We start from the raw sequence: 13,341 nt of genomic DNA, 5'->3' as shown, positions 1-13,341 counted from the left end.
TAAGGGCGCTGTTGCTGGGGCGCCGTAAAAGGAGGATTTTAGCCCTTGACGAACCACATTGTGCGGCGAACGGCAAAGTTACGTCGCTATCCAAATGCAAAAATATGAGTCTACCCGATAGTCCAAAGCGGAGTTCCTCATAAAGCCAAAGACGCAAAACGACTCAGAGAGGCGCAATTTTGTGAGTCGCAGCAGATGGTGAGCGAATTTCAAAGCACTCAGATCACGTGGCAAAATACCGAAATGGGCGTCCCGACGGTGAATGAAAATGAAATGAAATGAAATGAAAATGAAAATGAAATGAAAATGAAATATTTATTTTTCAAGTAGGCATATTACAATGCGCATATGAACGTCAAATAAAGCTACGCCGGCTCTAACCCTACGCCTCAGCCTCGAGAAGATTTCAGTCCCCCCTCAGTTGGGAGGGGGGTATCCACTATGGGACCGGCAAGAAACTCGGCGGGCAACTTCTTTTCAAAACATTACATCTTATAATTAACATGCATTAAATAACAACATACAATTTAACATGCAAAAGTATTCATCAAAGAATATGAATAGACTAGGTACTCTATGGAAATCAATTTCAATAAATTATATTATTGCTTAATAATACGTCGTTCTTCTTCAGAGAAAACATATCAAATTGTTATAGAAGAAAAAGATAATATGAATCTCAATATCATTAAATATGTAATTTACCTACACAACATAAAATATAAAATATTTGATATGCTTTCTTATCTGAACTGTGTCCTCTATACATAATACAATTATTTTAATTGCTATTCGTTTTTTGTAGTTTCTGGTTCGGGCCATGCATGTTTGTCTGTCAAATAGTCCTCGACTCTGTAATAAGCCTTTAACATCAATGATTTTTTTAAGTAGTTCTTAAGAGCTGGGAGGGGTAATCTCAAAGCAGTGTCAGGTAACTTATTATAAAAATGAATGCATTGCCCAACAAATGACTTCTGTACTTTACGGACACGAAACTTCTTTATGGCAAGCTTATTTTTGTTTCTAGTGTTATAATTATGGATATCAGAATTCTTAGTGAAACAGTCTAAATTCTTAACAACATAAATTATACTATCATAAATGTATTGGGAAGCTACAGTTAAGATATTAATTTCTTTGAAGAGTTCTCTTACTGATTCACGTGTTCCTAAGTTGTAAATAGAACGAATGGCTCTCTTTTGTAATACAAAGATAGTCTGTATGTCAGCTGCTTTGCCCCAAACCAGAATACCGTATGACATTACACTGTGAAAATAACTATGATACACTAGGCGAGCTGTCTCAACATTAGTCAGTTGCCTGATTCTCCTAACGGCGTATGCGGCTGAACTTAATTTGCTTGCTAGTTTCTTTATATGAGGACTCCATTGTAGATTTTTGTCCAATGTTAAACCAAGAAACAGTGTTGTATCTACCATCTCTAAGCATTCATCATTCAAAAGTATTTTTGTATCGATTGGTTTAACATTCGGCAGAGAAAATCGAATACATTTGGTTTTCTTAGAATTAAGAAGTAAATTGTTGACAGTAAACCACTGCAGTACATCAGCTAACGTGCTATTAATTACATTGTAATCCGTAGATTTTCGGTCAACATTAAAAAGCAGTGATGTATCATCAGCAAAAAGTACTATTTCACAAAAGTTTTTCACTATACATGGCAAATCATTTATATAAACCAAAAACAGGAATGGACCTAAAATTGAGCCTTGTGGCACTCCTAATTGGACTACAGTCCCGCTAGAGCGAGTTTTGTTAACAACTACTGTTTGTGTTCTATTGCTAAGGTAAGAAGACATAAAGTTTAGGGCATTTATAGACAAACCATAGTGTTCTAATTTCAAAATGAGCGTTCCATGATCCACACAATCAAAGGCTTTTGAAAGATCACAAAATATGCCAATTGCATCACAAGAATTTTCCCAAAAATTATATATATGTTTAATGAGTACCGAAGCAGCATCGGTCGTGGAACGGCCCCTTGTGAAACCGAACTGTTTGCTTGTAAGTAATCTATGTCTGTTGAAGTGTCCCAGTAGATCATTTAACATTAGCTTCTCAAAGACTTTACTTAGTACAGGAAGTATTGATATGGGACGGAAATTGGTTATATCACTCGAATCACCCGATTTAAAAAGCGGTATGACTTTGCTACATTTCATAAGATCTGGAAAGGTGCCTTGTGAAATTGAAATATTATATATTACGGCCAAGTAAGGTGCTATTATATCTATGACATGACTAATTACTTTAACTGATGTTCCCCATAAGTCTTCCGTTTTCTTTAAATTGAGTGACTTGAATGTTTTAACAATATTTACAGAGTCTACGAGGTGCAGTCCAAATGTCTCCGGCCCGACAAATATGGCGGAAGAGTTTAAAAAAAGTATGGATATCATTGTGTTCGTCATTTATTCCACTTTTTTGGTGTATAGTTTTTTTAGGTGTCTGTTGGCTGTAGGCTTTTTTACGGTGTTTAGTTCTAGGTTAGTGCCCAAACTTTTATCGTGCTTACAGCGAGATGAGTGAAAAACCGTGAGTTCATGAAACCTGAGACCAGCATAGACACCGCGTAGCGAGTTTTATGAATGCAATTGCTACTGTAGATGAAACCATGGTTATGTAAGACGATACTCTATACAAAAGAAAATTAATGGAGTGACAAAGTCATGGTTAAAAGGCGCCTAGAACAACCTCGGTCACAAAATGCACGAAAAAAGATAAAGGCTACGGTATTCTAGGGTTGTCACGAAATTCTAACGATTTAAATAAAAGAAGGGTAGACTACGGTAAATAGCAGGTACTACGCAATATTTATTGTCCAGTTACGATAGCAGATTATGCAGAATAGTCTTTAAAAACTTAGCAGAGGCACAAAGGCATCTCCGCAACAATTTCCCCGTTCACGCTGCTTCATTTTACAAGGTTGCTATGACAAAATGTGTCTTCAAAAAAATTCGGCACCTACCTTATATTCGAAACGTGACCCCAAGTGATTATTATTTGTTCTAAAAACTTTAGGTAGACTGAAGTAGAAAAAAAAAATCTTCGGTTGACGAAGTGACCCGTGCGGTTTAGGCCGATTTTGAGGATAAAAATCTTTATTATTTTTATTAGGTGATGGAGAAGCTTTTAAAGAGATTTGAAAAGTGCTTTGTGACAGAGGAAGACTATATTAAAAAATAAAAATAAAATTGTAAAGATATGTAAGCCCTTTCTTTGTTAGGCCGGAAACTTTTGGACCGCACCTCGTACTTGACTAAATTCAAATGAATTATTACATTTCTTAACATTAGCACAAAGTAATGAATGGGCTTGAGCCGCAGAAGAATGTAAACATTTTGTGGTGTTAACGGCTATATTTGAGAAATAATCTTCGAATGCCGAGGCAACATCGCTGTTCGACACTATTTGTTGATTATCTGATACAATGTTGACTTGACAATCGCGTGATTTACATTTACCAGCTTCTTTATTTATAATACTCCAAGTTGTTTTCACTTTGTTGTCCGACACTTTCAATTTAGAACTAATAAAGTTTTTCTTGGCAGTTAAACACACTTTCTTGAAGATTCTTGAGTAGTTTCTTACATAGTCCAGGAATTCTGAATTCTTGTTCAGCTCTCTCTCACCATAAAGTTCATAAAGTCTTTTTCTACTTTTGTGAATACCTACAGTAGCCCATTCACTAAACTTTGTTTTAACTTTTGACCCACTAATAGATTTCACTTTGAAATTGTTATTAAATTGATTAAGAATTACATTGAAAACATCTTGATACAAATGATTACAGTCATAATGCGAAAATGGTATTATAGACAAACTATGTAGAATTTCATTTTTGAATGATTCCAAGCGAGATCCAGTAATGGGTCTATATGTTATTGTTTGTGGAGTATCATGAATAACGTTTAAGAAAGCTGCCCTTTGGCCACTGTGATCGGAATGAAAACAGTTAAATAATTTCTTATCTATACATTCACAGTTACAAAAAATATTATCTAGGCATGTTGCACTAGTCACACCTACCCGGGTAGGTTCAAGAAATAAATTAAATAAATTAAATGATTTAAACAAACAGAACATTTTAACAGTATTTACTAGATGACTCGAGCAAGTTAACATTAAAATCTCCACATACAATAACATGTTTTTGGCCCTTGCATACTAAATTCAGAACATTTTCCATTGTAGATTCAAATATGCTGAAGTCAGCTGATGGTGGTCTATAAACACATACAATAATATATCTGTCTAATTCAACACATGAAATTTCTATAGTTTTTTCTATGGAATATTTTACAACATCTTTGCGCTCTTTACACTTCATACAATTTTTAACAATAATAAGGGAGCCACCATGAGCAGCAGATTTTCTGGCAAAAAAACTAGCTAATTTGTGACGATTTGGTGACGATCGAGTCCGCAGTTAATCTCTTAATTAACTCTTAAGCATTATTATAAAAATAATAGTGATAACGAAATATAAGGCCTAAAAGTCGGGAACATAGGCGCCCTGTGAAGTCAAAATACCACAAAATATGTTAAAGACCGCAGCTCTGCAGAGTGCAGACGATAAAAGCTTGAAAGTTCGCGGATTCGCTGCTGGCGGGTTGTCTTAATTAATCGAGTCAATAGGAAAAAAATCGCGCTTACTATTTATAATTATCTGCTCTTTTAGTTAGGACAAATTCCGAATCTGCTTTCCTGACTTAGCCAGTGCCCCATTTTGTTTGTTATTTTATGGACATGATATTCACGTTCAGCCACACGTAACTATACTAGGGTGCGACTACGAAAGTTCAACCATTTGTCCCTTTCGCACTCTGTATGATGAAATCCATAAATTTTGTATTGCGTTAATCTTCAAATTACGGCATTACTAATATGAAAAAAATTTCGCGCTCGCTACGCTCGCGATTTAATTTCCTACAACTGGTCGCCAAACCCATCGCAATAATGTTCCAGGGGAAACTGCGGAGATATACTACCGGCGAAACGTATATTATCCTTTCTTGGAACATTTGATATCCGAGTTAGATCCGAGTCATTTGTCAACCTTGGAGCCTGAAAAAAAACCTAGACTGCTATTGGGGCCATCGACTAGTGTGATCCAAATTTCTTTCCTTCGATCAGAAAGTTGCTATTCATACTGGCCACTTTGCCAGTATCAACAGCAACTGCTGAAAGAAGTTATTCAACTTTAAAAAGGTTAAAAACATTTTTGCGTAATAGGACGGGATAAGAGCGCCTCACGGGGCTAGCCCTTATGTCTATCCATAGGGAAATAGCTGCCGTAATAATAGACGCTAATGATATTTTTATATTAAAGGAAAAAATGGAAAAATTTACGCTTCCGGCGGGACTTGAACCCGCATCATTTGCAATCCGTGCAAGGCTCTTAACCAATTGAGCTACGGAAGCCACGCCGGACATCGCAAATCTTTCCATGCCTTTCCTTATGTACACACGTCTTGAGGTGACGTCTAGCGCCATCTACCGACAGACTATAATATTGTCAATCAACTAATTTTAAGAAGAAAACGATTAATAGTTATTTGTTATACAAGGGGGCAAAGTTGTATTTTAACGCCGAGTGTGGAATTGAAAAACGAGCAAGTGAAAGGATTCTATAGTTGAACCACGAGCGGAGCGAGTTTTTTAACCCTTAAATGCATGATTTTTTTCTTTTAACTAGAAATTAATAATGTGATAGACAATGGTTTTCTCACTCTAGGAAAAATAATAAAAAAATATTTAACATCGATTTTAATACTAAATCAGTGTTAGAAGTAAAATAGGCTAAATCTTACTTATATAATTATATAATTACTAGTAAAATTTATAAGAAAACTTTTACTACTATTAAAAAGGTACACTATTTGAGAAACCCCTATGATAAAATGATTAAACATAAAATAGTTACTAACTCTGAAAAAATCTGCCTGAATCATGTACTAAAAATCACCATCATCCAGTTTTTTCACACTTTTCCTTCATTTTTTCTTAAATAAAAACATTATTTCCAACCATTTAAGACAAAATGGCGGAAAAGTGTGAAAAAACTGGATGATGATCCTACAGATCTAAGAAAAATAAATAAAAAAGTCCAGCTTATATTTTGGCTAGTTTATTAAAAAATACATGCATTGTAGCCAAATGGCAACAATATGCATTTAAGGGTTAACACACGAGAAGTAAAATACATTTGCACCCGAGTGTAACACAAAACTTTTCCCCTCACTATAGCGAGGAAAATACAACGCAAAAAGCGCGTTTATCACTGCTTCCAGTAGTTTCACAGGTGATAAATCATCTTTATTACTAGATTCACCTACTTTTATCAATTTTAAAGCAGTTAATTTGACTTTATTCAAGGTCAACTTACTTTACCCACTAGTGGATAAAATGCGTTTTTACCCCCTGGTGTTTCATGTTTCCGAGCTAGTGAGGGGAAAATATAGTTTTATAACGAAGTAGTGTCTTTTATTTTGCATCATTATTAATTCGAGTCCTTTCGAGACCTTTTTTTATCCGGTTGAGTTCATGACCCGGACCCCCCCCTTAGACTTTCTATATATACGTGCTTGCCACTTTCTTACAAATGTTTGTTTCTGTGAGGGTCGCAGTTCTAACCTAACCTAACCCAGATTTCTAGCACAAGTTTGTTTCTGTAGGGTCGCAGTTCTAACCTAACCTAACCCACTTTTCTTACAAATGTTTGTTTCCGTGAGGGTCGCAGTTCTAACCTAACCTAACTCACTTTTTTTAGAAATGTTTGTTTCTGTGAGGGTCGCAGTTCTAACCTAACCTAACCCACTTTTCTAGAACAAGTTTGTTTCTGTATGGTCGCAGTTCTAACCTAACCTAACCCACTTTTCTAGCACAAGTTTGTGTCTGAATGGTCGCAGTTCTAACCTAACCTAACCCACTTTTCTTGCTAATGTTTGTTTTTGTGAGGGTCGCAGTTCTAACCTAACCTAACCCACTTCTCTAGTACAAGTTTGTTTCTGTATGGTCGCAGTTCTAACCTAACCTAACCCACTTTTCTTAGCAAGTTTGTTTCCGTGGGGGTCGCATTTCTAACCTAAACTATTTTTTTTGTAATGTTTCTATAAAATTATATTAGGAAACATGACATTTCGATGTCGCGTAGCATCGAATTTATGAAAAGGTGGTTAACGAAACGGTTGTCAAATGATAAGATTGGCAACCGTTCTTCTGGTTATTGAGTTTTTATAAAATGATATTGGGGAAAATGACATTTCGATGTCGCGTAGCATCGGATTTATGAAAAGGTGGTTAACAAATTGGTTGTCAAATGATAAAGTTGGCAACCGTTCTTCTGGTTATAGAGTTTCGGGAAAACGATAATGTGGCATAGCAAAATAGCGTCATTTTAAAAATATGGTAAACAATGTATTTGGATTATAAAAATTCTGTCAACCGTTTTCGGACAAGTGATAATCGGACAAAGGATTTTCGAAACATCGATAGGTTACCCTGAAATGTATATTCCTTTTAGGCTAAAACTAGATGGCGCTGTTTCGCAGCCTGGAAGTGGCCAAAATCATATTTTCCCCAAATATTTTTGCGTGTTTTTATTTTTTATGCTTTAATATCATGACATCACGTCAATACACAATTACACATTAAAAAAAATTGTATTATTTTTTGTTGTTTATTGTAGTTATTTTTTTTTTTGATAAGTGACGCTAAAATCTTGGGGTATTACGATTCGTTGTATGAAAATTTTAAATCCATGTTCATTTACAACCATTTTTTGACACAGGATCAAAATGTAAGTAGAACCTTGGTTGGCAACTCATCAGTATCGCCATTGAACCGAGTATCAACCAAAGTTGTGATGCCATGTAAACATGCATGCAACGAGCACGAATTTTCTTGATTTTACGGAGGAATGTTTTTCTAATATGTTATTTATCAATTAGGTAAAGAGTTACAAGCTATATACAACCTATATAGACAAAGTGGGACGTTTTCCCGTGCACACTCACATATCTTCGCCATTATAGAACGTTGAGAGTTAATTGATTAGATAAAAGCTCCATACTGCCGATCCAGCAGTGAACGAGATTTATTTCGTTTAATTCTACCATGAAAAGTAAACGAGATTAGGGCGACCACACATCCCTTTTTCGAGTAAGTATAGGTAAGAGTTTTGAATGATTCACGGTTATTTTCATTAGACTTATATTGACCGGGATATAGACCGTGATTACCTTTTTGATTTTTATCGAGCTCCCGATATTTCGACGCAGTTGCATGCATCATGATCACGGAAAACGGTTCACAGTTTTCCGTGATCATGATGCATGCAACTGCGTCGAAATATCGGGAGCTCGACAAAAATCAAAAAGGTAATCACGGTCTATATCCCGGTCAATATAAGTCTAAGTATAGGTAATTTGTTTAGCGAATAGCCGTACGAGCTTTCCTCGCATAAATTGTTCTAAATTGATGCGCTTGTTTGAATCTTTGAAGCATGAAAAACTATAGGAGTGTCATCGCGACTGTCTACATGTATAATAAATGATAATATACGGGGTGGCCCATTCAAATCGGTCAATATGGGAAAGTCTGAAACTGTAAGACATACGAAGATTTGTTCTTAGGAACCATGTCACCGATTTTGATAAAAAGAAAAACTGCATTCATACAATTAAAAAAAAAGTGTACCCAGCTGGGGAATCGAACCCGGTTGTTTTGAAAAAATAAACTTACACTATTTCTATTCAGATATCGTTTGTGTAGGTCTTAAGCAGTAAATATCTCTAAGAAACATAATGTCTAAAATGAATAAAATGCATTTTTTTCACATACTTTAATTTATCATAGTAGGTGTTAAAAGTGACCACCGTTACAATATTTAGCAAGTTCACTTCATCTTTACTACAGTGTACAAAAATAGCTATAACACCGTTGAAGACCTAAAAGTAGCCATAGAGTCAACTTTAACGCAGATTCACCACATGAAGTTTCTAATGGGGTGGCAACGCGCATGTGACACTGTTTGAGTTGCAGGCGTCCATAGGTTACGGTGACCGCTTTACATCAGGCGGGCCGTATACTTGTTTGCCACCGACGTAGTATAAAAAAAAAATGGAGATACAAAATGCAATAGTAAGATCGTTACCTAGACGTGTTGAATATTGTATTGAAAAAGACGGTGGTCACTTTGAACACCTACTATGATAAATTAAAGTATGTGAAAAAAATGCATTTTATTCATTTTAGACATTATGTTTCTTAGACATATTTACTGCTTAAGACCTACACAAACGATATCTGAATAGAAATAGTGTAAGTTTATTTTTTCAAAACAACCGGGTTCGATTCCCCAGCTGGGTACACTTTTTTTTTTAATTGTATGAATGCAGTTTTTCTTTTTATCAAAATCGGTGACATGGTTCCTAAGAACAAATCTTCGTATGTCTTATAGTTTCAGACTTTCCCATACTGACCGATTTGAATGGGCCACCCTGTATATCGCAACCTCTTTTTTTAAACGAGGGGAAATGTTTTACGCTTACAATCCCAGGCGCAGGGACCGGCCTGGGATGATTATGTGTGACTCCCGTATAGGCTAATGAGACCCATGGTTTACCCACTAAAACCCCTCGATTGCCACCTCAGGGCTATAGGACGAGGTCGCAGGCACGTTTCGGCACTCCTCCGCAACATATTATTAATATTATTATATATCGCAACCTAAACTAGCATATGAATAGAATTCAGATATCTAATCGTGAATAATGTAGGTACAACTAAGTAATCGCGAAGGCTCTTTAGTCGTATATCACGTTGTCGAAACTAATATTATTCGAAGTAAAAGAGCCCCGAAGTCAGATGTCGAACAATGCGCGGAAAACTTCGACAATACCTGTTTCTATTGTTCTTAAAATACTTCGCTCGGGATCAGATGTACGTATTATGTGGTATTATGATGTATTCAAGCGAAAACGTTGTTCTATTTGTACAAATTGCGGCAACATTATGAACAGTTGCTTTTGTTGTGAATTACAAATTAACTGGAGTTGCTCATTTTTCTTTGACTATAGAAATGTTTTGAGTCTGGGGGCCGATTTTTGAATCTCGAGTGCACGATTTCGACATTCAAAAGTCTACGGAAAGCGGTGAAATAGATTTTTTTAAAAACGAGCGCTGTAAAAACGAAACTGTTGTGTTGCCATCAAATAATTAAAGTATTAAAAGCAGTTTAAAAAAATACCTACACATTTCGGATCTACATAATCCAACATTCGCAAGTAGCTTTCACCAGAACCCCAAAGAGGCGGCGGTTTTTTTTTCTTAAAAATTATACTATACAAAATTAATGGTAGGTTATTAGTCAATTTTCTTGAGGCAAAGGGACAAAAATTAGGATCAAATATTAAAAGTCCTCGAAAGGCTAGGTTTTCATCTCTAGGATTAAAAGAAATGATTAAGCTCATTTACCTTTATTTCCAGGACTACCAATACCGGCCAATGTCCCTCCAGTCGTTCCCGTTCGGGAACAGCCCGGATATCGTCCGCTCCATCGCGAGCAAGAACTGGGAGCTCAACAACAACCTGTCACCCATCGCGCTGCCTGCCGAACTTAGGCCTGACCCCGTCAAGCGGTTCGATCCTATGCTGCAGACTAACATCATCGGTAAGTGTTTCATTACCTATAATATGACCAATCGTTTCCGTTTGAAGACAATTTGGATATCGTCCGCTCCATCGCGAGCAAGATTTGGGAGCACAACAACCTGTCACCCATCGCGTTGACTGCCGAGCTGAGGCCTGACCCCGTCAAGCGGTTCGATCCTATGCTGCGGACTAACATCATTGGTAAGTGTTTCATGACGACAAGACAGCCGAGAGAGCAGAGAGTATACATCCTAGATATCGTCCCGTCCGGTTCATTGAGTACAAGAATTCACTCAATAGGTAAATAGCAACGTGTTGCCCACCTACCTACCTACCTAAACTACCTAGGACATTTTGGGAAACTTACACTACCTTTATTTTTATCCCCGTCATCCATTCGATTTCGTGAATGTCGTTCAATAATATATGTAATACTAACGATTAAATTCAGTAATTAACCTGGGGAACTGTTCATTTTTTCCGTACAATGTCATTTTCTCTACATATTTTTTCCTCTTTCAAGTAACGTAAGTAGCTATTCTAAATCATCTAACATTCGTGATAGGGGCAAGTTACGTTACATTTAATTTAGTTAGGCTGTTTAAAATGTACCCCCGTGCATTATACTGTGCCCGTGCCGTCCTTTGCCTTTTTTGACCTACCTGTAATGTGTACGCTTTATTATCTATCTAATACTTAAGCACAGTATAATAAATAGTACTATCGTACAGTATGGCTACTCCCGCTCCCCGCTGAAAGTGCCGGGGTGGGCGGCTCTCGGTTACCTCACTGTTACCGCCTGTCAAAAACGCGAACAGTCGACCTGTCATATCTCACTCATACAAGCATAGTACCCGTTCACCTACACGAGCTTAGACCTTGTGCTAGGAACGCGCCTCTTTTGTATATTTGATCGCCAGTGTCCGAGGTGTGACCTAAGTATGTATCTATTTTCAAAGATGTTTTCGCGAAATTGGTACCGCACCACTACCGAATGATATAGATTCCTAGTGCCAATTAAACTAGTATACAGCGAAACGGTTACCCGGCAAATCAACTTTTATGGCATCAGCACTAAACTTCATGGAGTTAAATGTGTTGTTTTATACCTAAAAGGATCTTATGCAAAGAGCGTACGGACCCTTTTTCTATGGAGAAGCACGAATTGTACAAAATGGGAAGTGGTTTGTGAAAGACGTACACATTTAGCTTTTATTATTATAACCGTCTGTATTTTATATCTCGGATCATTTCGTTTTGTAGTTGGTCAGAATAATATTTGTAGCATTGAAAATGAAATATTTATTTTTCAAGTAGGCATATTACAATGCGCATATGAACGTCAAATAAAGCATTTGACGTCTGATGACAGTTTAGGAATTTGTTTTGTTTTCAAATAGGTACCTAGGATAAATAATAACTGGTTTAAATAGACGACACTACGATGTTGTTACTTTACTTTCTAATATTTTATTTTTGCAAATAAGATTATGTCAGACTAGCTTTTGCCCACGGCTTCGCTCGCGTTAGAAAGAGACAAAAAGTAGCCTATGTCACTCTCCATCCCTTCAACTATCTACACCTAAAAAATTACGTCAATTCGTCGCTCCGTTTTGCCGTGAAAGACGGACAAACAAACAGACACACACACTTTCCCATTTATAATATTAGTATGGATTAGTATGGATATTTGGCGGTAAACCTATTGTATGTACCTATGCCATTTTATTGTGACTATCGTAGCCATGTACATTCTGAATCAGAATAGTTAGGTAATTAGTTAATTATATATACTAACGACGTTATTCTGAGACTATTTAACTTAATTAAACCTCAGGGCGATGCTGAATCCTCAATTTAAAATTTGTTTAATTTAATGAATTTGTAAATTGAATCTTAGGGAATATCTTACTACTTATTTTATTAAATAAAAATGTCTTCAAGCGTCATAATGCAGCAGACCAGCTTGTTTTGCCTGATTTACTTGGACAAAATTAATATTTTTGTGTAGTGAAGTTATCATTACACATTGAAAGGGAATCTGAAATTTAGGTACCTATAGGTACTCGTACTTAATACATAACCTAACCACAAAATTAAAATTTTTAAAAAACTCTCGACCGCGACCGATTTTCATGAAACAGTGCTAAGAACACTCCCGACTAACTCAGCTTTCAGACAAAAAAAACTAAATCTAAATCGGTTCATCCGTTCGGGACCTACGATGGCACAGACAGACAGACACGTCAAACTTATAACACCCCGTCGTTATTGCATTGGGGGTTAATTATTGCGCCGGGGGTTAAAAAGTAGGTAACAAATAGGACACTTTAGGCGCTTTAAGTGGCAATTTTCCTTCTTAGTTTGTGAGAGTTTTAAAAATAAAAAAGGTACGGTTGTTACTGAACGATTCCTCCACAAACAACGGTTTATATCCCGGTCACTTTAAAGTCTTAGTTTGTGAGGTTTCAGATTTCAGAGTTGTTTAATCTTTGGGTAGGTAGGTACTTACCGGAACATATTAAAAGCAAAACACTTTAGTTTAAGAAAAGAGCGTATAGGTACACCCATCTTACAGGCCGGCAACGCACCTCCAACCCTTTAGTGTTTCGAGTGCAGTGGTCGCTTACCATCATATGACCTGTCTGTTCGTTTGCCTCATAT

The 13,341-nt window shown here is 36.5% G+C and overlaps 1 protein-coding gene across 1 annotated transcript in view; it reads left to right on the top strand.

Annotated features, from left to right (window-relative positions):
- Positions 1-13,341, top strand: part of LOC125242201 — a 219,128-nt gene that overhangs the window by 181,503 nt on the left and 24,284 nt on the right. The window contains exon 10 of the mRNA XM_048150917.1: positions 10,513-10,696. Within this exon, the coding sequence (XP_048006874.1) occupies positions 10,513-10,696 (184 nt within the window). The remainder of the gene's footprint in view (positions 1-10,512; positions 10,697-13,341) is intronic.

The sequence above is a fragment of the Leguminivora glycinivorella genome, unplaced genomic scaffold (assembly GCF_023078275.1).
Source record: "Leguminivora glycinivorella isolate SPB_JAAS2020 unplaced genomic scaffold, LegGlyc_1.1 Scaffold12, whole genome shotgun sequence".
In the NCBI taxonomy this organism is placed as follows: Eukaryota; Metazoa; Arthropoda; class Insecta; order Lepidoptera; family Tortricidae; genus Leguminivora; species Leguminivora glycinivorella.
The sequence above is the reverse complement of the archived record's forward strand: the minus strand, read 5'-3'. Positions and strand labels throughout refer to the sequence as shown.